The following is a 26,959-nucleotide window of genomic DNA, read 5'->3' on the forward strand; positions in this document are numbered from 1 at the left end:
TCCTTTTATTCACTGTTTTTGTTTTTTGTCTTTTCTAGGGCCTCACCCTCAGCATATGGAGGTTCCCAGGCTAGGGGTCAAATCGGAGCTATAGCCGCCGGCCTACACCACAGCCACAGCAATGTGGGATCCAAGCCGTGTCTGTGACCTACACCACAGCTCACGGCAACACCAGATCCTTAACCCACTGAGCAAAGCCAGGGATCAAACCTGCAACCTCATGGTTCCTAGTCAGATTTGTTAACCACTGAGCCATGACAGGAACTCCTATTCACTGTTAAAATACATCACTTATGTCCACACTGCTTGGTCCTCTGTCTGCAGGTGTGAAGCTCCAAGGTATCCAAAAGTCTAGGGCCAGAGAACTAGCCAAATTCACTCAGTGTTGGAGGAACAGTGACATAGAAACCTGCAATTGTACACCAGTAGTGAAGGACAGGATCTCCCTCTCAGCCTCTCCCTCTCTCATGATTTCTTTTTTTTCCTTCTAGTTTTATTGGGATATAAGTGGCATACAGCACTGTAAAAATTTAGGGAGTACAGCATAATGATTTCACTTACATATAGCATGAAATGATCACCATAGTAAGTATAGTGAACATTCATCCTCTCACGAAGATACAACATTTTTAAAAAAGAAAAAATATTTTAGGTGAGTTATGTCTAAAGTTATGCACACAAGATGAAATGTAATGTTTTATTTTTTAATGAGAGAGACATAAAATAATCGACATGAGTTCAAACAGGCCCTGGGCCAGGCATTTACCTAATGATCTGTAATCCCTGGAAACAGGGAATTTTATTCATAAACATAGTATTATAGTAGGAGGAATAATAATAGCTAAGCGTTATTGATTAATTGTCATGTGCCAGGCTTTGTGTCAGGGACTTATTTTCTCCCAATTCATGCTCTGAGCTACCTTGGCAAGTAGTGTTATCATCCCCACTTTGCACTTAAAGACCCCGAGGCCCAAAGTGGAAGCCACATCTATTTAACCACTCTTGCATGTGGAGAAAACAATGTTATTCTCCAAGATCATTAAACCATTTTTGCCCCTTCTTTCAGGAACAATAAATACTGAAAACACTGCATTCTATAAATGGACTTGAGCTCTTCCGTTGCAAGGAAGAGGAGTAAGAAGAGAACTAGGCAAATTCATCAAAACTAACGTTTTAAAAGGGATCGATCAGGAGTCCCCTGGCTCTGCAGTTTAAGGATCTGGCATTGTTACTACTGTGGCTTTGGTCTGCTGCAGTTGCGCAGGCTCCATCCCTGACTGGGGAACTTCTGCATGTTGTGGGTGTGGCCATAAATAAATAAATAAATAAATTGTATTGATTAAGAAATATAATGAATTTTCCTTTGTTTTTACTGAAAAAAAAAATTCTTCAATCAAACTTAAGACACTGGGTGTTGCTAAAATACAGGAGGTAGTGGTTTCCTATGTCCTTATCAAACTAGGGATGTATTTATCAATAACTTGATTGAACTCTTTAGAAAAACTTCCATTCTGCCTTTTTTCCTTTGCCTCTTTCCTACTATCCAGGGCTCCTAGGAGATTTAGAGTGAATGTGAACAGATGATTAAGAGAAATAATGTGAGAAAAATGAATGTGTACATGTATGTGTAACTGGGTCACCATGCTGTACTGGAGAAAAAAAAAATTGTACTGGGGAAATAACAATTTAAAAAAATTTGCCATCTCAAAAAAAAAAAAAAAAAAAAAAAATCCCAGAATGTCTGCATACTCCTGGTTCCTGAAATGGCCCACTTATTTCCATTTTTAAGCATCTCTACATGTCACAACTCTATATACTTTATGTCATTGGAAGCTTACAACCATTTACCAAGGGGCATATTCGCAGAGGGCACCTAAGAGGTTAAAGAGTGACTATACCTCATATCATATGGCTGCTTGGTGAAATTCAAATCCACATTTGATTCCAACAAACGGGCCTCCTTTATAACACGTTGCCTAGGAGTTCCCGTCGTGGCTCAGTGGTTAACAAATCCTACTAGGAACCATGAGGTTGTGGGTTCGATCCCTGGCTCAGTGGGTTAAGGATCCGGAGTTGCCGTGAGCTGTGGTGTAGGTCACAGACGCGGCTAGGATCTGTCGTTGCTGTGGCTGCGGTGTAGGCCGGCAGTTAGACCCCTAGCCTGGGAACCTCCATATGCCACAGGAGTGGCCCTAGAAAAGGCAAAAAGACCAAAAAATAAAAAAATAAAAATAATAAAAAAATAAAACACGTTGCCTAACAGCAAACACATCCTAGTGATTCCCTTCAACCAAAGTGGAGAAAAACAACCAATTCCTTTTTAGAAGGCTGAGAGACAATTAGAATTTTCTAATAGAAATTCTCGTCCACCCCCTCTGTAACCAAAGCAGTTATTTAAGTGCTAAAACCTTCCGCTTAAATATCAATTTAACATTCCAGGACTTGGCCCCCAATAGTGGGAGATGAGGGTCCCTGCTTCTAATCATTCCAATCTGATCTCTGGGAAAACTTGCATCCAGAGACCCCCAAGAAACCCATAATCTTCTGTGGGTGACCCAAGTTTAGGGGACCACGTCCTGCAGAGGGCATTTGTTCTTCCACTTCCAGGGACAATTCTCTCAAGACATCTTTTACTCCATATGTTTAAAACACTAATGCGGCCATTCCCGGCTCTCCCCGCCAAGGACAGGATCAGATAAGGACAATGAAATTCCAATCCCCTTCCATCCTGCCCTTCTCTAAGTAACTGATGCACGTGCAGACTCAAATGAGAGACGCTAACCCTTCCAACCGCCAGGCTCTCTCGCGCCTGGCTTGATGGCTGCACACCTTCCAAGACTCCAGGATCATGCTCCGCCCCCTCCTGCCGCGCCCCTCAGCCCCGCCTCTCGGGCCAGTCCCGGGCTCGCCCCGCCCCTTCCTCCTCTCCCCTCCGCCTGGTCCCAGGCTCCAGCTTCACGCAGTCTCGTCTCCTTGGCGACGCGGCGTCCACGGCTCCTATGCCCCAAAACCCGGCGGGCAGTGAGCGGAGCTAGCTTTCTCTGTTAGACCTTCCGAGAGCCACAGACGGGTAAGAGACGACGCACTGACCACGGTTGCCCTCTCCCCCGCGAGCAACCTGACCCAGCCCTCACTTTGGAGTCCCCCGAGGCCCGGCGCCTGAACCCACAAACTTTTTTACCCACACCAGGTTGGGGTTCTGGGGCCCCACCGCAGCGGAGGCGGCGCCCGAGAAGGTAGGATCCCCGCGGCTGAGGTGCACCTCGTACTTGGCTTCCTCCTCTGGCTGCATTCGGGCACTGAGAAAGGGATATTTGTGTCTATGCGGGCAGTTCTGACAGGTGTATCTACACCACCTTTTTCTGTCCTACCATTTCACACGTGCCAACGCCCTCCCCCCACCCCTGCCAAGAAACAATAAAAATAGCCAAGTTCCATCCAGGGCTTCCAGCTACTTCCTCTCGGTCCTCTGCACCCCCTCCCCTTTCTTTTGCTTTTTTGGGGGAGAGGAACAGCTTAATGGCCAATAGGGAGCACTCAGCTGGCCGTAATTAATAGGTCATTACTCGCTAGACGACTTGCTTGGCCATAAACATTTCCGTGAATTTGAACAAATCATTTAACCTCCCCGCCTTGTTTTCATCTTCTGTAATATGAGGGCCTTGGACAATGGATCACTTCTAAAATCTAGTTTTCAGCCTTCTCTGAAATGAATGAAATTGACCTGAGATTTTCAATTGACTTGTTTTCTTTTGACTATTTACACTGTGCACCTGTAGCAGTTAAATTAACCCGTGACAAAATTGCAAACTGATCATCTGGCTTCCAAGAGGGCAGAGGTGAATTTGGTGACTGTTTTTACCCCAAGAGACCCCTGGAAGTTGCTTTTGAAAAGACACCGAAAATGTCTTTTGATTTGTTTCGTTCTCCTAAAAACTAAATACAGTGATCCCCAAATCCATCTTGTTAATTTTTTTTCTAATTGAAGTTTTTTGTTTGTTTTATCTCAGGACAAACAATAGCACTGCTCTTTAAATGTTAAGAGTTTAACCAGAGCTGAATTCCAACACTTTCGTGGGGGTTCCACTTTACTGCTCCAGAATTCCAGAGCTTCCCACCTCCACATTCACCACCCCCATTTGAGCTCAATCTTAGTGTTCTCTCCCCCTTCATTGCCCCATCCAGGCCCAATTGTGCACTTAGAACTGACTTCCTTAGAGTTCAGGTTCAGCACTGTCCTTGCTAGGCTGTAGGTAATAACAATAGTAATAGTAAGAAGAGTTGGGAGTAATTATAATTGGAGTAGGATATCAGTGCTGTAATTATTTATTGTTAGCTATTTATATTAACCCCCCACAATAACTCTGCTGCAAAACTAGCTGAACTAATAAAGCTGTTGGCTGGGTTTTTAGTTGTGGAGAGAGTCAATTTTTCCTTAAAGGCCAGAGCTCTATAAAACTGAAGAGTTGCTGGGAGCCATGTTTTGCATCATGTGTAGCAAATCTGTCTGCAATCACAGAGAAGAATGAGACCCACATGCAGGGAGAAGCAGAGATGAGCAAGGGAAAACTCCCACCCAAGTCCTTCCCCCTCTCCCTGAAGAGGGCTATAGCCACTGTGTCCTGACTTCCTCACAGCTTGGGTATTCTGCTCTGGTATTCTGTGAGCCAGCAATTCCCTATTTGAGCCTAAGTTATCTTGAGCACAGTTTCTATAACTTGCCAGCAAGAGTCTAGGCTCCTGTAGCTGAGAAGCTAAGACCCAAGACCTTTCTTTTGGAAATGAGCCCATGATAACCCCCACCCTCCTGTTCCCTGAAGCCCAAAGTACATTTTCATTTACATAATACACAGAATATTTTCAAACATATAATCACATAATAATGTCTTTTCAAATCATTTTCTCACACATTTGTCTTCTGGTTAATACTACCTATCTTTCTACGTAAGTTTTTCAATTTTTTCCTTAAAAATGAATCTAGGAGTTTCCTTGTGGCACAACAAGTTAAGGACCTGGCGTTGTCACTGCAGTGGCCTGGATTCAATCCCAGGCCTGGGAACTTTCACATGCTGCGGGCCCAGCAAAAAAAATAAATAAATAAAAATCTGTATCTGCTTTTCCTTTTAATTATAAGAGCATTCTAAGCCAATTAAATTACTTTATATCATTCCAGTGATCTTATTCAATCAGTAAATATATGAGTACCTTTAATGTGCACTCACACTCATGAGTGGCAGCCAGTTTCTGCTCTCCAGAAACTTCTGTACTGGTAGTGTGATCATTCCACCACTCTGTTCAAGGAAATGCATGCATTGCTTATGTGCATTGTAGATTCTTCTCCTCTAGCTGCTTCTTAAATGTTGGTATTTCCCAGGAGTCTATCCTTGGCCCTTTCTTATTCTACATGGGCCATGCCACCCATCCCCACGTTTTCAGTCTCTCTCATACATCGTCTTTTCTCTTGAGTTCTAACTATTTTCAGTGGAATAAAACACTTGATTTCAGATGACCTACAGGCGTCTCCAACTCAGAAATTCCAAAACATATTCGTTAACCCCCAGAATGGGCTCCTCTCCTGGTCCACATCCTGGTCATCCAAACTAGAACCATGAAAATCTTTTGTTCTCCCTCACTTCTGTGTCCGCTGACTCTCGGTCCACCTCTCTTTTTGTTCCAAGTGTACCTTCCCAGCTTTGTACATTGTTTTTTCCCCGGGCTAGGCTTTGACACACTTTTTCTGTAAAAGGCCAGGTGATACGTATTTTAGGGTCTGTAGCCCATGCAGTCTTTGTCAAGAATTTTCAACTCTGCTGTTATAGATTGAAAGCTCCCGTTGAATGTACAAATAGATGAGCTTGTCTTTATTACCATAAAATATCATTTATAAGGTAGGCAGTGAGTCATATTTGGCCCATAGGTGGTGGTTGGCCAACCCCTCTTCTATACAATTGTAATAGTCTCTTAACTGGTCTTTCTACCTCCCGTTGCCTCTCGGGTTTACCCTCCACCAAATTTTTTTCTTCTAAGATAGATCTAATTGTATGATTGTTTTTCGAAGCTGTGTTTTGCTTTCCATTGCCTACTGGTTAAAATCCTTCACACATGCAATAACTTTTAAAATTTGACCGCACGTACAAGAAGTAGGTGAAGGAAAAGAATCTGTCAAGGAACTGCACATTAGCAATATGGAGGCAGATAACTACAGAGCGATGGAGTGACGTGCCACTAGGATAGGCTTCATATTTTGCCATTCTCTAACACACCACTGGACTACTCTTCCCACCTACTGACTTGATCTGACTTGGTTAAATAAATGCCACCTTCACGGTACAGCCTGATGCAGCCTTGCCTCCTTGCAGGTAAAATTGATCACTTCTCACTCCGTGCTCTCCTGGCCTCTGTTTATTCTAGTGTTGTAGCACTTACTACTTAATAGCAAGTACATTAGCCTCTTTTGATTTCATGGAGGAGGAGCCATATGGGTCATCTTTTGATTCCCAATGACAAAACAACTCCAGCTTGTTTTGTCAAAAAGAGAAATCAACTGGCCCAGAGTAAAAGCAGAGCTTGAGCTAGAAACAGGGAGTCAAATATCATCAGGGATGTATCTATCTGTCTCTCTCCATCACTCCAATCCCTCAGTCCCTGTCCTTCTCCCTCCCTCCTCTTTTCATCTCTCATTCCTGATTCTTTTGTATATTTTGCTTCACTCTCAGGCCATTTTCTTCCTGAAACTTAGAACCATGGCTACTGGGAGCTCCACATTCATGTTCTCCTATCTTTGTGACAGTTCCACATGGAAAAATCTCAGAGAAAAGTTGTTGTAAACTTAGCTTGGATCACAGGCTCAACCCTTGGTCCAGCCACTGTGTTAGCTGGTGAATTACCATTTTGGGTCTGTCCTAGAACAGTGGCAGTATTCGGGAGGGCTGGATCTAGCAACCAGGTAAGAGGGATGAGCTGTAAGCAGATGATACCTTATTCTAGGGATATTTGTAGAAATTATAATTCCTGGGGGAATATAGCAAACCCAGAGAACAGGCCTCAGAACGGGACTCTGGAACTGGAAATTTGTCCAGGGACAGCTCTGTTGACACTGAATATTACATGAAAGTTGGGAGTCAGCCTAACTGTTGTTCCTGTTACCACTGGGACTGTTGAAAGACATCAGAAGAGTCTGGCTATGTACCAAGAGCCAGTGGGTACACTTGGTAGAGACTCAAAGTGCTGATTAAATGAATCTTGTGATGTCAGCACTAAACATAATGAGTCCTTATGAATCTACAAGGTGTACACCTATGTCCTGTCCTTTCTGGAAACCATGACCCCCAGTTTGAACAGGTAGCACTGAAGTAGCACAAGGCATAACCACTCACATGCCTATAAGAGGTGGATAAACAAAAACAGGGATACAGATGGTATTGCAAATTGGACATTGTATTTGTTTTTTAAAAAATATAGATAATACATTTATCCTATTCAAAGTTCAAGAGGTAGAGTGAACATAAAGTAAAAAACTCCCTCCCACCTGAGTCCTGCAAGCCATCCCTTTTTCTCCCCAGAGTCAACCAATATTATCAGTTTCTTTTTTGAGATTTATTTTTATATATTAATAGTCATTTGAAAAATATATATTATCTATGCAATGGCTTACCTTGTTCCGCTCAATTATCCATCTTTATTTTAACTTTACCAGTGTTCTCAATTACTCTGCTTTTTCCCTGGAGTCAGTCATCTTTCTAAGAAAGTATTCTTATTTGGGGGCTTATGTGGTTAATTAATTAATTAATTAAAAGTCCATAGGGCTAGTTTGCTTGTCTCAATCACAGTAAAGCCTCCTTTTTGTTTCCCTAGCAATCTTAGCCCCAGAGGACATCATCCCAGTTTTTCCTTAGATAAAAGATCGAGTTGTTTCTGCCGTATCTCTCCTGTGTGCCAGGCGCTGTGCTGAACACTTTACCCAAATCATGCTAATTAATCCTTATAAGGAGCCAATGAAATTGGACTGTCTTACTGATGAAGGAACTGAGGCCCACAGAAGTGAAGTAACTTACCCAAGCTGACAGGGGAAGTGACTATCGCAACTGGAATGTGAACAGTGTCTTTAGCTCAAGAGCCCCAAATCTTTTTTGTATTGTATTTATTTACTCATGGTTCCTAGTCAGATTCATTAACCACTGAGCCACAACGGGAACTCCAACTCTTTTTAAAAAAAAAAAAATTATTGAAGTTTGTGTAGTTGATCTTAGTTTCAGGTGTACAGTAAAGTGATTCAGTTACTTTTTTTCAGATCATTTTCCATTATAGATTTTTAGAAGATACTGAATATAGTTCCCTGTAGGTCCTTGTTGCTTATCTTTTTTTAAAAAAAAAATTTTTTAAGTATAGTTGGTTTACAATGTTGTGCCAATTTCAGCTTTACAGCAAAGCAACTGTTATATGTATACATACATTCTTTCTGATATTCTTTTCCATCATGGTCTGTCCTAGGAGACTGGATATAGTTCTGTGCTATACAGTAGGACCTTGCTTTTTTTGTTTGTTTTTTCGTTTTCTAAATGTAATAGTTTGCATCTACTAACCCCAAACTCCCAGTCTATTCCTCTTCCTTCCACCTTGGCAACCACAAGTCTATTCTCTTACGTTCAGGGTTTGTTTCTGTTTTGTAGATAGGCTCATTTGTTCCATATTTTAGATTCCACATATAAGTGATACCATATGGTGTCTTTCTCTTTCTGACCTAACTTCACTTAGTATGATATTCTCTAGTTCTATGTTGCTGCAAATGGCATTATTTCACTCTTTTTTTTTTTTTTGTCATCCTTGTTCCATTGTATATATGTACCATATCTCCTTTATGCATTCATTTGTTGATGAACCTTTAGGTTGTTTCCATGTTGTGGCTATTGTGAATAGTGCTTCTATGAATACAGGGACTCCTGTATCTTTTTGAATTATAGTCTGGCTATATGTCTAGTTGTAGGATTGCTGGATCATATGGCAATTCTATTTTTAGTTTTCTGAGGAACCTTCATACAGCTTTCTTTCTTTCTTTCTTTTCCCTAGAGCCACACTTGCAGCATATGGAAGTTCCTGGGCTGGAGGTGAATTAGACCTGCATCAGCAACCTATGTCACAACTTGTGGCGGTGCCAAATCCTTAACCCACTGAGTGAGGCCAGGGATTGAACCTGTATCTTCATGGATACTAGTTGGTTTCTTAACCTGCTGAGCCACAGCAGGAACTCCCTCCATATTGTTTTCCATAGTGGTTGTACCAACTTACATTCCTACCAACAGTGTAGGAGGGTTCACTTTTCTCCACACCCTCCCCAGCATTTGTTAATTGTAGAATCTTTTTTTTTTTTTTTCTTTGTAGGGCCACACCTGCTGCATATGAAAGTTCCCAGGGTAGGGGTCAAATTGGAGCTGCAGCTGCTGGCCTATGCCACAGCCACAGCAACTCCAGATCCAAGCTGCACCTCCAACATATGCTGCAGCTTGCTGCAATGTGGATCTTTAACCCACTGATCTAGGCCAGCAATGGAACCCACATCCTCATGGATACTAGTCGGGTTTTTTAACCCACTAAGCCACAATGGGAACTCCTAAAGAATTTTTAATGATGGCCATTCTGACCTGTGTGAGGTGGTACCTCATTTTAGTTTTTATATGCATTTCTCTAATAGTTAGTAATGTTGAGCATCTTTTCATGTGCCTACTGGCCATCTGTATGTCTTCTTTGGAGAAATGTCTGTTTAGGTCTTCTGCCCATTTTTCAATTGGGTTGTTTGGTTTTTTGTTGTTGAGCTGTATGAGTTGTTTATATATTTTGGAGATTAAGTCCTTGTCAGCTGCATCATTTGCAAATATTTTTCCCATTCCATAGCTTGTCTTTTCAATTTTTTTTTATTGTTTTCTTTTCTGTGCAAAACCCTGTTAAGTTTAAGTCCCAATTGTTTATTTTTGTTTTTATTTCTATTGCCTTGGGAGTCTGACCTAAGAAAACATTTGTATGATTTATGTCAGAGAATGTTTGGCCTACATTGTACTCTTCTAGGAGTTTTATGGTATCATGTTTATGCTGGTCCCTTCCTGATTCCTTTTTCTCTCTTTTCTCTTTTTTCTTTTTCCTTCTGTCCTACCCAGTTAGGTGGAGATTTTCTTGCCCTTTTGGAAGTCTGAGGTCTTCTGCCTACGTTCAGTAGGCATTCTGTGGGAATTTTTTCACATGTAAATTTTTTTTGATGTATTTGTGGGAGAAGGTGAGCTCCACACCCTATTCCTCTGCAATTTTGATCTGATCCCCTGCCTTGCTATTTCACCTATAGCAGTTTGTATCTGTTAATTCCACATTCCTAATTTATCCCTCCCCACCTTTCCCTTTCGGTAACCTTAAGTTTGTTTTCTATGTCTGTGAGTCTTATTTCTGTTTAGCATATAGATTCAACTGTATTATTTTTTAGATTCCACATATAAGTGATAACATGTATTTGACTTCCTCTGATTGATTTCACTTCATGCGATAATCTCTAGGTCCATCCATGTTGCTGCAAGTGGCAATGTTTCATTCTTTTCGATGGCTGAATAACATTTCATATGTACACCACATCTTCTTAAACCAGTCATCTGTTGATGGGCACTTGGGTTGTTTCCATGTGTTTGTTATTGTAAATAGTGCTGCTGTAAACACTGGGGGGGCATGTATCTTTTCAAATTACAGTTTTCATCTTCTCTGGATATATGCCCAGGTGTGGGATCACTGGATCATATGGTAGCTCTATTTTTAGATTTTAAAGGAATCTCCATACTGTTTTCCATAGTGACTGCACAATTTACATTCCTACCAATAGTGTAGGAGGTTCCCTTTTCTCCACACCCTCTCCAGCATTTATGATTTGTAGACTTTTTGATGATAATCATTCTGACCAGTGTGAAGTGATTCCTCCATTGTGGTTTTGATTTGCATTTCTCTAATAATTAATAATGTTGAGCATCTTTTCATGTGCTTATTGGCCATCTGTATCTCTTTGTTATTGTTGTTGTTGTCTTTTTTAGGGTTGCACCTGCAGCATATGGAGGTTCCTAGGCTAGGGGTCTAATCAGAGCTGTAGCAGCTGGCCTACACCACAGCCACAGCAACGCCTGATCCAAGCCGCATCTGTGACCTACACCACAGCTCACAGAAACGCTGGATCCTTAACCCACTGAATGAGGCCAGGGTTCAAACCTGCAACCTCATAGTTCCTAGTCAGATTCATTTCCGCTGCATCATGACAGGAACTCCATCTGTATGTCTTCTTGGAGAAATGTCTATTTAGATCTTCTATCCATTTTTTGATTGGGTTGTTTGTTTTAATTGAGTTGTATGAGTTATTTGTACATTTTGGAAATTAACCTTTTGTCAATTGCATCGTTTGCAGGTATTTTCTCTCATTCCATAGATTCTCTTCACTTTATTTGTGGTTTTCCTTTGCTGTGCAAGAGCTTATAATTTTCGTTAGGCACCATTTGTTCATTTTTGCTTTTATTTCTTTTGTCTTGAGTCTAAGAAAATATTGCTATGATTTATGTCTGAGAATGTTTTATCTCATGTTCTCATTTAGGAGTTTTATGTTGTCATATCTTATATTTAAGTCTTTCAGCCAGTTTGAGTTTATTTCTGTATATGGTGTTGAGGGAGTAGTCTAGTTTCATTGATTTACATGTAGCTGTACAGTTTTCCCAGCACCACTTGCCAAAGACACTGTTCTTTCTCCATTGTATATTCTTGCCTCCTTTGTCATAGAGTAATTGGGTTTATTTCTGATGAGCCACAACTCTTGAATATCACTCTGTACTGCTTCCCAAAGAATTCAGTTTTACAAAAGGAGATTGAATGAACATTTCCTAGATAATGATGAAGCCAGACCTAGCAGAGACTGGGTTTCCATCAAGGCCTGGGGTCTGCACATCCTAGGTTTTTCCTTACCAGGTGAAAGTGGGAGGAGAATTATATGCACTGTTATTTCATCCAGGAAAAGGGTAGAAGTAGCAATCCATAAACATTCTGGAGCTAGAGATGCACAGGCATTGTGAGGAGGGACCAGGCAAAGCTGCAGATACGCAGCCAGGTATACTCTCAGTCCACGCCACCCCTGGGCCTCCCAGTGGCTCCTGCTGCCACTGCCAGAGTGCAAGTGGAGACCATCTCCCCCTAAGACAGGTGCACCTTCCCCGAAGAAGACCTGTGTGGCGCACTACGCAAGGATGCTTGAAGAGGTGAAGTTTGATTCCTCCCAGGACAGACCACGCCCTTCAAGTTTGTGCTGGGCAAACAGTTCTGAGACTCAGAAGAAGGGGTTGCCCAGATGAGTATTGGTCAGAGAGCCAAGATGATTATCTCCCTAGATTGTGCCCACAGTGCCACTGGGCACCCAGGCATCTCTGCATCAAATGCCACTCTTATCTTTGATATGGAACTTCTAAAACTAGAAGGATGGGACTGGCCTCCTCCCTGAGCTCCCCATTCTTGGCTGTGCCATGGAGGGATCTGGCACCTCCAAGTGTGCATGTGCGAGTATGTGCCGAGCTTCTCCTGATGTTCCATTCCACTCTTTGTAGAAATGCCTTCCCTGACTGAATGTGTGCTGTCACTAGTTTTGCTCTTCTCCTTTCCCCTCATATGTGTATTGACCTGAACTATATGCCATAAACCTCAAGTTACTCATTTTTAGTTTGTTTCCATTTTGGGGTGAAAATTGAGTTTCAGTCTTTTGGATCTAGCTTTCCAGTTAAGTATTAGTCAAATGTTAACAGCACAAGTAATGGGTTAACTTGAGAATAGAAATTGGTGTGTGTGTGGAGGGGGTACATTTTATTTTGAATGCAATTTTTATCTATTATTAAACATGCCTGCTGCTGTGCTGAAAAGCCATAGCAGATCTGAGGTGCTTTTGAGGGCCAAATTACTCTCCAAGTTGATGTCCTTGGATTGAATGAAAAGCCCTACCAAAAACTAAAGTGGGAAGGGGAGAGCCTTTGCCTCCACCTCCCCACCCCACCCCTGCAACCTCTCTGCCTTTTGAAAGGTCAGTTTCACTAAGATATTGGACCCTAGAAGCATCTGTCCCAGGGCCAGCACCTCCGAAGCCTTTTTCATGGCCTGGCTTATTTTTTTCATTTTTTTTTTAATCCCGTGGTTTTTCTAATGGATATTAATTCAGGACTTTTGTAATCTCACAGCTATCCAGGCTCCACTTCCTAAATTTTAAGAACTCTAATCAAAGTTTAAATTGAAGGTGCTGTTTGTAGACACTTAACACCCATGGAAGCCCAGCCATTGTGACAAATCCTTTAGTGTTGTCTTAAGAAAATGATGTCATCACAGCTTCAGCATCTCCTGTTTTTATTTATTTATTTATTTACTGTCTTTTGTCCTTTTAGGGCCGCACCTGCGGAATATGGAGGTTCCCAGGCTAGGGGCCCAATCAGAGCTGTAGCTACTGGCCTATGCCAGAGCCACAGCAACGCCAGATCCGAGCCACGTCTGTGACCTACACTACAGCTCACAGCAATGCCGGATCCTTAATCCACTGAGCAAGGCCAGGGATCGAACCCACAACCTTATGATTCCTAGTCAGGTTCACTTCTGCTGCGCCATGACAGGAACTCTGAGCATCTCCTGTTTTTTGATGCTCAGCTCCCCATACTGATCTCAGAGTTTCCTGGCTCCTCCTTACTCCCCTCTCACTCCTTCGCTGTCCAATAATGAAAGAAACTGCTGCCTATCCCCTGAACCGCCACCCCCCCACTACATATGAGTTTCAAGCTTTATAATTGCAATAAAAGTGCTTTATGCTGGCTTTTCTTAAAAATTTTTTGAAGATCCTAGAGCTAGAAAGGAGAGGAAAGGTCTGAATATAAAGGGGACATCCACCCGTACATATAGGTACCCACAGGATGTGGGATTCTGTGGCATGAAAGTACCTCTCAGGAGAGGCCACCTCAGATTTCTTTTGTTAAGGCATTATTTAGTTTATTAGTGCATTGTTTTGGGTCCTGGGCTCCACTTTCCTAGAGAACCAGGAGTAAAATCTTTCATTTTACCTACAGTTTGGTCTTCTGCAGTTGTTTCTCTCCAAAAGATGCCTTACTTTTCTGATGGACTTTAGCTCTTTCTGTGATCTTCTCAGAGGGATAATCTAATTAATAACATATGTAATGTCTGGCTTGATCTGGGTTCCCTGGAAAACAAAGCTTTAGACTGTATTTTTAGGGCCGCACTCATAGCATATGGAAGTTCCCAGGCTAGGGGTTCCGGGCCGCCAGCCTACAGCAGAGCCACAGCAACTCGGAATCTGAGCCATGTCTGCAACCTACACCACAGCTCACGGCAACACCAGATCCTTGACCCACTGAGCAAGGCCATCCTTGTAGTGTAGATACTAGGGTTCATTACAGCTGTGCCACCACAGGAACTCCTAATGCAAAAGATCGAAGCTTCTCTTTTATCATCTACAGTTTGGGCCCTGAATTATGTATTCCAGAAACCCCTAGGTTTGTACTACCAATAATAATTTTAGAAGCCTGGCTTGGGATGTGGGAACAAGTGTTCAAGGAGGCGAGGGCAAGTGAATTATTACTTATGAAAAATGTAAGTGTAGCATCTCTCATACATAGAAAAACCTTAAGAGCTGATTTTTCTCTTACGATCAGAACAAAATTATCCAGATATATAAAGGGTTAAGTTATAGGAAAAATCAGTCTATAGAGACTAACTTTAACAAGTTTAGGGAGTTACTGTTGTGGCTCATTGGTTAACGAATCCGACTAGGAACCATGAGGTTGTGAGTTTGATCCCTGACCTCGCTCAGTGGGTTAAGGATCTGGCATTGCTGTGAGCTGTGGTGTAGGCCAGTGGCTACAGCTCTGATGAGACCCCTAGCCTGGAAACCACCACATGCCTTGGGTTGGGCCCTAAAAAAAGACAAAAAGAAACAAAATATACAAATGAAAAGTTTAACATTCACAGAGAAAACATTGTAACTTATAAGTATTAAGAAATGCCCAAAGGAATTTATAAGGTAAGACTTGTGTGTTTAAAAAACACAAGTATCTTTGGATAAAATCAAAGGTTGATTTCTAAATGCATTTGTTGAAATAGTATTTTATTAAAAATACCATATCCTGAAATAGCATGGAAAAACTTCTTGTTCTGTCTAATATACACTCTATAAAGGTGTTTTTCATAGCACAGATGAACTGGAGTGTGGCAGGTAGTTTGGTTTACATGTTGTTTTGCTTTATTAAAGGGGGTGGGGGAGGGAAGGCAGTGTTATGAACACGTACCACGCTGAATTTATGGTTTCTGGTCAGCTCAGTCGGAAAGGGGAACTCTCAACCTGCCATTGATTGTTTTTTGGATCCAGATCTAGAGTCTAAGTTAGGTAAAACCAAACAGGTAACAGAGAATTAGAGGCTAATTTAATACATCACTTTTCTAATATGCAGAATTATTCCTATAACTCTTTTTATATAAACTCCAACGTGAAATGGGGAGAAGGATTCATTTCTCTAGACTTTTTAAAACCTAATTTAATAACCCAGAAGAATGATGTCTTTCACTTGGGATGAAAATAATGCTAAGTACAAAAACAAAACACATGCTTACTACCCTGCTGACAGACTGAGTTCTGCATTCTGTTTTAGTTATGTTCTAAATTTATACAAGTGTTTAAAGACTTATGAAGTAATATTTTGGGCTTTTGCAGGAATTATCTAGACAAGACAGGTGCTATAAAGTTAAGAGTGGCTCAGTGGTTGGTGAATCCGACTAGGAACCATGAGGCTGTGGGTTCAATCCCTGGCCTTGCTCAGTGGGTTAAGGATCCAGGGTTGCTGTGAGCTGTGGTGTAGGTCGAAGATACAGCTCAGATCTGGTGTTGCTGTGGCTGTGGTGTAGCCTGGCAGCTACAGCTCCAATTTGACCCCTAGCCTGGGAACCTCCATATGCCATGGTTTCTCTTTTACCATCAATTTATATAGTTTTTGAATAATTGGCTTTAGGCTAAAATTACATTTTAGCCTAGATAATAGCAATGTTTATATAAAGGCTATGAATAAATTATTTCAGATACCTCAAAGTAAAACAATATTAATGCTGGTTGTTATTTCTGCCTCTATTTTAGGCACCAAAATATAGACAGAATGGCAGATTGCTAGTGCTTTGGTCCAAAGGGTAAATGATTTACTACTTTAAAAGAATATGTTTGACCATCCTTTTGTCCTAAATTCTAAGAAGATAGTCTACTGAGATGATTGAGTGTGGTTGAAAGACTTAGCAATTAAATCCTTTATCATACTGCCTGTCATTCAAACAATGCCTAAATATTTGCCAGTCAGGCATTTCTATTAAGAACATCACTATTGATAAAATACTGACTTGATTTTTTTTTTTCTTCTCTTTCAGAAAAAGTGATGATTGAGCCAAATGAAGCAATGTCAGGGTAAGAAGATGTCTGTGGTTGTGCATCTGATCTATCACATGCGTTTTGAGCAATTAGAAGTAGATAATGCAATCATTTGTCACCCAATTAAATGTGAAAGGCCAGAAATGCATGGATTAGCACTTTGCTTTTGCTTCAGTCAAAGCAATTGTAACTTAGATAAAAGGACATTTAAAATGAAAAATGAATCTTGATAAAAATGTAGAGGTATGGGTAATATTCAAAACTACTTTTTAAATGCTTAAACATGAAGTATTCTATATTTTACTTATATAATTTTCATTGCTCATTCCTATTTCCCTTTGATACTTGCTCATTTCTTTAGGAATATCATTTTAAATGAATATTAACCTTAAAATCAAAAAGATTCTTTATTTGCTATGGAGAAGAATCATTCCTACTAAATGAGGAAAATAATCACCCCACCTAGTTAAAGAGATTGGTATTAAAAAGAATCATAGTCCAGCTTCAGTTCGGTAGGTAAATATTAAGTATCTGGCTTGCTCATGACGCTGATTCTGATAATTCATCAAAGACTTTCCTGATATGATTTTTTTCTACTCCCTGAAAAAAATTCAATTATTCCATGAAAAATTACACTTTGAAAATTAATCGTAAAAACACATTCATAGGGATTAATTATTGACAGATTAGTAGGTACCATTCTGGTGGGATTCTATTCAAATGGATATTATTTTGACTTAATTTGAATATTATTAGCTAGGAAAAATTCTACCTTATGTAACATTTTAATTTTCATGCTGGCAAAGCTGAAAGTTAAAATTAGAGTCTACTGTGACTTTTGTAAATTATATGTTACGTATTTTTATATTGTAAAAGTAATGTATTACAGATCAGTGACAGAATCTGTGCTTATTTCAGATTAAACATTATACAGACAATCAAAAATAAATAAATGCCCCATTAAGAATACTAATCTAAATGTAATTATATATTATATATGCTATTACATGGTTGAAAACGTTTAAATTAAAAATCTAAGAATATTTTAGTAAGTCTTTGAGGGAAATATAACTTCCAATAATAATAATGGGAGTTAGTAGTCATTAATGAAAATAATTTTATATCATGTCTATGAACCCCAATATTCATAGACTGCAATAAGCAGTGTTGGAACTGGAGCTAGGGGTAACCCACATCCTAAGGTATTTAAGCCCCAGGGATAAATCAAATTCAGTCTGGGCCAAAACAGAAAAGCAGAGTGACTATTTGTTCTCTTGATCTCAATAATTGCATCTGCTTATCCAACTATTTTTTTGCAAAGGTAATAGATTGTGTTCCCTTCACTTTACTTGCAGAGAAGAGTTTGGCTTGGGTTTGATTGGATTGTTGTTTGGAGTCGGGGAAAGGAGGCACAGGTAGGTAGCCAGTAAGCTTCACAGGTGTGTTGCTCTGTCACCTCAGGTATCTCACCCAGAGTTGAAGGTAAACAGAACCAGTCCTGGAACAAAAGATCAAGTAGGAAAACAGAAAATCATGGGGGACATTTGCCTGGGGAGCCGTGTGACTGACCTGCAAAGTTGATGGATTTTCTCGGTGTAGCTTGCATTCCACTCTCGCCCCCTTCTGGCTCCACAGTCTGACTGGCAAGTAGAGCTTCCAGTCCTGGTCCTATGCAGGTTGGATTAGGGGAAACTAGAAGTTTTCTTTGCCTTAATCTTCTGATTGATTCTTCATACTGATCCAAGCCTCACGGAGTGTGCAGACTTTATAAACGAGGAATCTCAGACTTCTCTGAACACAAAGCCTGAGTCACTCATTTCCTTTTTCCTTATGGTTCTCATGTGTCAAAGATTTCTGTCTACGCAGCAAATGGCACTTAATTAACAAACTCTTTTCGGCAGTGAAAGTAAAATATATCTTTAATGCTGGAAGAGTTTTATAGATCTTGGACCTTTGATCTGTTGGGTTTTTGGTCAAGCTTTCAAGTATACTTAAAGATGTGAGGAAAAATGGCTAAAGCAAATGCATAGCACTCAGCTCTTTGAGGATGAAAAAATTGTATCTCTAGGTTTTTCCATAATCATATGTTTTATCTTTTCCAAGAAGTATGACGTTATTTTTTTTCCATTTTTACACCTTAAGTAAATGCCTCTTTAGATGCAGACCAAGATTGGCAAGCAAACTTTATATGTCACCAACACAAGTCTCTTTAAATGTATCTAGGACAGTCTCAGAAAAGTAAGTTTTAATTAATTTCATTTTTAGGTTCATGTTTGGTAAATATAAATCATTTTAAAACAAAGTTTAAAATACAGACTTCCCTTAAAAAGTATTAATTTCAATGGAAATTTGGAAAAACTTCATAAACATTCCCATTGTCCTTAACACACTAAGAAATAATTCAAAACCTAGGTTATCTACCCTTTAGTATAAATATGTTCTAGTGGGGTATCTAACTCTTTAACCTTAATAAGATACTAAATTAAGTACCTTCCATCTTTTAAAGTAAACATTTGAATCTTTCCTCAGTTATAACTATTTAAAGAAAACAGATCTTTTAGAGTATACTAGTTACCTATAAATAGTTAGAGGCATTGTTAACATAAATAACATCGCTTTCTCAAATGAAGTCAACAGATTTCAGTTGAAGAGAAGGTTGGGATTGGGCTTCGGCTTCTTTGAAACTGTGTACAAGAAAGACAGTATACCTGAAAGTGAGCAGAAGAGGAATTCATATTCTATTGTCAAAATGATGATTTCTCCACTTCTCATATGTATTTTTATGGCGTGTTCATTGCTTCCAAATAGTAATATCCTATTTGTCTTCAGGCCGTTAACTATGTTGACAATGCTTCCTCCATGTTGTGTCATTAAGATTATTAAAGGCGTTTCAAATTACTCAAATACCCAGAACTAGACTAGCTAAATTCCCCTCCTTAGGAGATATAACTTAGTAAATATACAAGTACAATATTTCATAGATTGTGAAGCACACGTATTTTCTTCATATTTTAATATCACTTGCTATTGATGGTATCTTATATTTGGCAGTGCTTTTTCTTTCTTAAGTATCAGGGTATCTTATAATGAATAGATAGTATCTTTGGATGGACCTAGAGATTATCATACTAAGTGAAGTAAGTCAGAGAAAGACATATATCACTTATATATGGCATATAAAAATAATGCAAATGAACTTATTTACAAAACAGACTCATAAGCATAGAGAACAAATTTATGGCTACCAAAGGGAAAGCAAAGTGAGAGGAGGAATGAACAGGTACAACTACACATAAAATAAATAACAAGGATTTACTGTATAGCACAGGTTACTATTTTCAGTATCTTGTAATAGCCTATAATGGAAAAAAATCTGAAAAAGAATATACATATATATGTTTTTATATATATGTATATGTGCTGTGTGTATATATATATAACTGAATCACTTTGCTGTACACCTGAAACTAACACAGTACTGTAAATCAACTATAGTTCAATTTAAAAAAAGAAAGAAATAGATAGCATCTTAGATTCAGTGAAACACTGTAATTCATGGCGGGAAAAGGCAGTAAAGCCTTCCTTTTGTCTAGATTAGACGTTAGAGCATATGAATTCTAGTAATTACTTCTGACCTTTGGCATAATAGGACTTTCACCACGCTGGAAACTGAGTATTTAAGTGACTTCTCAACTTTTCATATGTAGAGTTTCTTCTTGGATGCTTTCTTTCACAATTAGAAAATCTAAGAGGACAGAGGCAGAACAAATGTAAATAATCTTTGCTGTGTGCTTTCCATCACCAGAGAGGGATTTGCTTTAGCAGCACATACTGGAAAAGTGCAGATTCCATTCACTCCCATAGTATTAAGAATATCACAAGCTGTTCAGCATATTTGCTAAATCACTGTGCAAAACCGCTAACTTAACTACTAATGTTCTAGAGTCACATTTCACTGGGGATAAAACAGAGCCATCATAACTTTGTGGAAAAAAAAAATACATCTTTTCCTATCTTTCCATGCAAACTAGAGGTTGGATTTTTTAACTCAGGAAAGGAGAGATAGAAAAAGAATCTTAAGACCATGAAAAGCAAACTTGAGGTTATTTTTCCATGAGCATGGGTGCTGTCTCTGTAGACAGAATGCACCACACAAGAATCCTCTGTCTCAGTGCATTGTCTATTGACATGAGGTTTCAGGCTTAAAGGCTAAAAGAGGAAATTAACCCATTTTTATTTTCATCATGTAATGAAAAAGGCTACTTTATATTACGACCAAAGGTTAATATAAGTGTTGGACTCTCTCCATAAGCGTAGCATTTAGCAGTGGTAAGAACTGACATACAAATTTAAAGGAAAAAAACCCTTAAGGCCAGTATTCCTTCAATAATTTTATTCCATCTTATCACAGGAATGTGTCAGAGACAGTCATGTAACAGATTGCTTATGTGCTCTATGTTAACTCTGAAAAGAGTCTTGGAATCATTACAAAATGACAAATGCCCAGTAGAAATAGAATTTTAATTATTAGGAAAAATTATTTTTAAGCTTTTCCACAAAGATAGTTCATTTTAGCTATTTATTGTTGGTGTATTATGTTGTGGGTTTATATTAAATGTGTGTATATGTTTGAAACCATTTAAAACTTTAAACACAATTTTGACCTAGAAAACTATTTTTTTCACTTTCTACTTTAACGTTTAGGAAGAAAGTCTCCTCAAAAAATATTAAAAATAAAGTCTCTTTAAAGAATAGTGAGAAGAGAGTGTCTTCAAAGAATACTGAAAATACAGAAACAAATCTACAGTCTAAGCTACAGTTACCTTCCTTCTTAAAAGAAGACACAGGTAATAACATTTCTTTTATTTGAGTAACTAGCTTTAATTCACCTCTCCTTCTCTAGGACCTCTGGGATGTTGACAGCTTATAGGTCTGGGGCAGGTCATGGGAATCAGTAATTTTTCAAACTCATGTACTAGATGATTCTTATTTGTAGTCAAATGACATCCAGGGGTATACATTACATAAAATTATAATAATAAATAGAGTATTAAATTTTAAAATGATTTGAAATAACCTCTGGAAGCATCAAGTTCCATTCATTTAACAATGGTTTATTGAGTGCCAGGCACTTGTTTAGAAGCTATGGATATAATAGCTAGCAAATAGGCAAAGTCCTTGCCCTTATGAAATTCACACAGAGAGCCCACTATTAAAGAATGAGAATAAACACAGATAAATAAGCCAGACAATGACAGGTTGGGATGGGTACTAGAATATAAATAAATGGCATCTGTGAGAGGGAGAACCATCTTAGATCTAGGGATCAGGAAGCCTCCCTCATGATTCTCAGTGTTTAAGAATTGAATGAGTTCTCTGACATCACATAAAGCTCTTACTTCCCTATTATGACCATCCCTGGTGACCTCAGCGTGGTTAAGTCAGTGAACAGGCAGGACGCACACTGGAAGATTAAGGCGGTTGGGAGCCGATGGAGACTGTAAAGGAGACAGGTAGACGGCCTGAGTAGCCCAGCCATTCCACTCGTGGAAGGGTTTGGTATCCCTTTTGAGGATAGCACTTCTTGCTTAAAGTCAGGAGTTTGCTCTAGAGTCAGGATTTTTCCCAACTTTCTTTTTTTCCCTTCATTTTCTTAACATTGTCTTCTCTCAAGCTTTCCTGGATTTCCTCATTTTCTTCTAACACTAGTGTTTCTGCACATTTAGAGTAGCTCATGGCCACACTTCCATCAAAGAATACATCTCAGAAAAACTTCTTATACACTCAAAATTTTACAAGAAGGGGATGATGTAGCACAGGTTCAGGTTGAAACTGAAACTCGCCTGTAGAGCCAAAGGAGGTGGCGAGCTCAATAGAGTTTCCTAAAGAGATCATTTTAATGTGTATTAGGAAAAAAATAATGTAAGAGCGAGTTAAGAATATGGACTCTGGAGCCAAACTGACTCCCAGATCTACCTTAATTAGTGGTATGAAGTTGGACAAGTTATTTAACCTCTCTGACCCTCAGTTTTATCTATAAATGGGATAAAAATAGCACACACCCCAATGGGATGTTGAGAGAATTAAATGAGTTTATGTAATATTCAGAAGAGCAACAGCATATAATATTGGATATGATTGAGATATGTTATTTTTATTAATACCTCCATCAGTTTAATTGATAATATTTATGATCTGACAAAATTTCTATGTTAAAAAAGTAGATTCAAAGAAAAATATTAAGTAAATTATAGGTGACATTCACAAATGGCAAAATGGATGAAGATAGTATAAGAATTTCTGAAATTTGAGAAATGTTCCAGTAGTTTGTGCCATGGAGATTTTACTTCTTAAATGTGTCTCTAATACATCTCTTCCTCACCATTCCTACATTTTTTTTTTTAACAGCACCATGTCAATCATCTCTCTCATCTGGATTTTTAAAGAGACCTTTAACCTCTCTTCTTACCTTTTTTTTTTTTTTTGATCTCCCCTCAAATATACTTTCCAGCCTGGTATTCAGGTATTCCCGGATCCCATGTTGCTGTGGCTGTGGCATACACCAGCAGCTGTGGTTCCAATTCGACCCCTAGCCCGGGAACCTCCATATGCCACATGTGCAGCCTCAAAAAGACATAAAAAAAAATTTTTTTTAATTTAAAAAAAGAAACGCAGAACTTATCATACTGTTTCCCTACTTAGTCTTTCATGACTAACCCCTTCATTCCTAGGAAAAAGTTCTAACTCCAAGGCTACTGGCCCACAACACCCCATTATCCAGCTTGCCCCTACCTACCCCTCGGGCTAAATCTGTCGCCATTTCAGCCTCAACTTTGACCCATAAACAGCATCAAAGTGCCTGTAGCTCCACACATTCTTCTTTCTGCCCCGGTTCATGCTGTCCCCTCTTCTTGGGAACACTGATCCACTTATACCAGGATGGGGCTCTCCTTTGTTCTCCCATGTCCCCAGTGCACATTGTCTCACTGTACTGCAGTACTGTCTTATAATTATCCATTATGTTTCTGACCCCAAATCCCAGTTAGAGTATGAAGAAGTGTGCTGAGGTCAGTGACTTCATTTTTATGTTCCTGGGACTTAGCATAGTGCTGGGTACTGAGTGAGTATCAGTAGTGCTTATTTTTTATTTTTCAGTTATCTCTATTTGGTCGCAGGTACTGTGGCTCGACATTAAGGAAGCTCATTAATTATGTTATGTAACCTCTGGTTATATCTAGAACACTTCACATGTATCTCTTCCTAATTTGTGGAGCGGGGGAGGCAGTGTGTGGAGAAAACAAATATCCAGTTATTCTCAAGTATCCAGGGAGTGACATGCCTTGGATGTCAGCCTCTCCAGTCTTACTTTTACTTTCCAAGCTCTTTATTTTGCATTTACTTCCCTCTAAGGACAATTTAAGAAATGTATTTCTATGGATAGAGTAGCATTAATTTCTTTTTTCTTGAGATTATTATATTCTTTATAAACAAACTATTTTCCATTTATTACAGTTTCAAGCACCAAACAGTTAACACATCTGCTCAATGTTACTGGTTTTTTTTTTTCTTTCACTTAGCAGTTTTATTGCCTTTTTTGAAAATGGAAATTAGGTAAATGTATTGCAGTGCTATTTAGTCATGAAAAAAAAAAAAACCTCCAGTTCTGGAGGACATATAGTAAACATGTACACTTGATACATGATAATTTAGCAGTGACTTTTTTTTTTTTTTTTTTTTTTTAGTCTTTTTGCCATTTTCTTGGGCTGCTCTCGTGGTATATGGAGGTTCCCAGGCTAGGGGTCGAATCGGAGCTGGAGCCACCAGCCTACGTCACAGCCACAGCAACGCAGGATCCGAGCCGCGTCTGCAACCTACACCACAGCTCACGGCAACGCCAGATCATCAACCCACTGAGCAAGGCCAGGGATCGAACCCGCAACCTCATGGTTCCTAGTTGGATTCGTTAACCACTGTGCCACGACAGGAACTCCCTCAGTGACCATTTCTAATTATTGAATACTTTTTGATATTAATTGATTAAATTGTGTGTATTCTGTTTTAGGTGAAATGAGCAAAAATGTAGTCATTGCAGAGCAAGAGAAAAAAAATGAATATTGCCTTGAGGATACTGATGACAAGTTGTCTGACTCAACAGACGATGATACCAGTGATGAAGATAATGAGGAAGACAGTAACCCTAGTAAGGGCATTCATGCCCCGTTAGAGTTAATGACAGAAGTAAGTTTAACTTGTACATTATAACTCCAGAAACTTAAAAATATTAATAGCAGAATAATATACAGCCTTGAAGACTAAAACAATACTAAAGAGATCCTTACCCCCACACAGATACTCACCTGATTACTCACCTCTCTTACCTCTTTCAATAGCATCGAAGTGAGAGAAGATTCTGAAAGTAACTCAATGTATTCTGATAAAGGCAGAAACAGGAATAAGAGAAGTCTGCGCATAAAACTCTTTAAGAACTGCTCAAAGAAAAACTTTCTACTTGCTGGCACCATGCTAGTTACTAGGGATATTTGGAGATAAATGAGACATATCCTTAACCTCTAGAACTAACAGGCACATAGTATTTACATAATGCAAATTGTAATAAAATGAAATATGTGCCAGTAGAGGTGTTTATAAAGTTCTCTGGGAACAGAGAAGATTAAGTGACTAGTGGAGAAGAGAAGCAGGAGAAACAGGAGTAAAGGAAGGATTTTTAGAGGAAGAGACCTGAATAGAGTCTTAGAAAGTTAAAGAAAGAGGGACCATCTGGTAAACAAATAGGGGAGGCATTCCTGTCATAGGAAGTTCATGTACCTCATTCCTTTGGTATTGGCAGAGGCACTGACGCCTAAAACGTCACATGAAAAAACTGTACATGAACATTTACTGATAATTCTATGGAGAACAAGACAGTTTTACCTCACTTGTGGCATCACAGTCTGCCTCTGATTAATATTATACAACTTCAGGTATAACTTAAGAATTTCCTAACAGTACGTTTTCATTTCTCCCTCTCATCCTTTGTATTATGGTTGTCATATGTTTTATTTGTACATATGTTATAAGCCCCACAATGCATTGTTCTTTTTGCTTCATGATCAGTTATCTCTTAAAGTGGTTTTTTTAGTTGGAAAATGTCTTTTTGGGAAGACATTTCCAGTGTTCTTCATACCTTTGTGTAGATCCAGATTTCCACCTGATACTACTTTCCTCTTATCCTGAAAATCTTCCTTTACTATTTCTTTTAATACAGTTCTGCTGGAAATGAATTCTTTCAGCTTTTGTTTGTGTGAAAAAGTCTTAATTTCACCTTCATTTTAAAGAATTTATAACTGGAGATTCTAGGGGGCCAGATTTTTTTTCAGTACTTTGAAAGGTTGCTTTATTGTCTAATATTTTTCATAGTTTCATACAAAATGTCTGCTATTATTCTTATCTTTATTTACATCTTTTAATTTTTTTTCATCTGTATTACTATTTTTGGTAATTTGATTATGATATTCCTTGATATGGCACATTTCTTCTGTTCATTGAGATTCTTGGATCTATGGGTTTATAGTTTTAACCTTTGGAAAATGTTTAGATATTGGGTCTTCAAATATTTTTTCTGACCTCTACCTTCCCTCTTGTCATCTGGGCTACAATTATACATAGTTAGACCATCCAATAGTGTCCCAAAGGTCACTAATGTTCCTTTTTTTCCTGTTTTTTTTTTCTATGTATTTTATTTTAGATACATATATATATATATATATATATATATATATATACACACACATTCATTTTAGTTATCCTATTTATATCATCTCTAGAAGCTTTCTTTAAGTTTTTTTGTAACTATCATTTCTCTCCTCATCATGTTCATAGTTTCTCTACTTTTGAGCATATAGCCATATTTGTAAGTTGTAATTTTGACATGCTTGTCTGCTATGCTATCATTGTCAATTCTAGGTCAGTTTTTTGGTTAAGTTTTTTCCTGGTTATGGGTCATACTTTCCTGCATCTTTGCATGCCCAGTATTTTTTTTTTTTTAGACCAAATCCTAGGTGTTGTAAATTTTATGTTCTTGGATACAAACTTTTATTGTTTTCCACTAAATATTGTTGGACTTTGACCTAGGATAGTTGAGTTACTTGGAATTAGGTTTGTTTATTTGGGGTGGTTTTTTTTTTTTTTTTTGGTTTTGGTTTTTTTTTTTTTTTTTTTTGAGTCTTGCTTATAAACTTTGTTTAGAGAATCCAGCAACTTTTATAGTGTATGGAGACTACTAAGGCAGTATCCTTAAGAGGAGTCTTCCCAGTGGTCTGAGGTCTTCTCAGCCTTGTGTGAGGCCAGTGAGTGTTCCATCTGCTCATTCATGTGATTCTTCCTCCAGCCTAAATTTCTTAATACTCATATGCAAAACAGTACCATACAAAGACTTTCATATTACTTCATGTCCCTCTCTCTTGCAGAGTAAATTTAGTGCATCTGCAAATGGTTCAGAATATGCCATAC

General features: G+C 38.9%; 1 protein-coding gene, 1 long non-coding RNA gene and 1 pseudogene across 15 annotated transcripts in view; 2 read left to right on the forward strand and 1 right to left on the reverse strand.

Annotated features, from left to right (window-relative positions):
* The window catches only part of LOC106506278 (uncharacterized), a 144,957-nt gene that overhangs the window by 92,649 nt on the left and 25,349 nt on the right, over positions 1–26,959 (reverse strand). The window lies entirely within an intron of this gene.
* Positions 1–26,959, forward strand: part of ERICH2 (glutamate rich 2) — an 89,486-nt gene that overhangs the window by 53,806 nt on the left and 8,721 nt on the right. For 2 of the 13 annotated variants that reach the window (XM_001925305.7, XM_084999464.1), the window contains exons 1-6: positions 2,962–3,070; positions 16,450–16,486; positions 17,806–17,865; positions 18,593–18,688; positions 21,155–21,297; positions 24,513–24,688. In XM_001925305.7, coding sequence (XP_001925340.4) covers positions 16,458–16,486; positions 17,806–17,865; positions 18,593–18,688; positions 21,155–21,297; positions 24,513–24,688 — 504 coding nt within the window. In that variant the 5' untranslated portion in view covers positions 2,962–3,070; positions 16,450–16,457. Of the gene's footprint in view, positions 1–2,961; positions 3,237–16,449; positions 16,487–16,835; positions 16,963–17,805; positions 17,866–18,592; positions 18,689–21,154; positions 21,298–24,512; positions 24,689–26,959 lie in introns of those variants that run through there. The other 11 variants (XM_005671948.4, XM_084999468.1, XM_005671945.4 and 8 more) reach the window with 10 other exon arrangements.
* LOC146395970 (peptidyl-prolyl cis-trans isomerase FKBP1A-like) lies at positions 3,520–12,586 on the forward strand (annotated as a pseudogene).

This window comes from Sus scrofa, chromosome 15 (genome assembly GCF_054392235.1).
Source record: "Sus scrofa isolate SSC_HxYL_T2T_F1_AM1 chromosome 15, Sscrofa_HxYL_maternal_Yorkshire_Landrace_v2.0, whole genome shotgun sequence".
NCBI lineage: Eukaryota > Metazoa > Chordata > Mammalia > Artiodactyla > Suidae > Sus > Sus scrofa.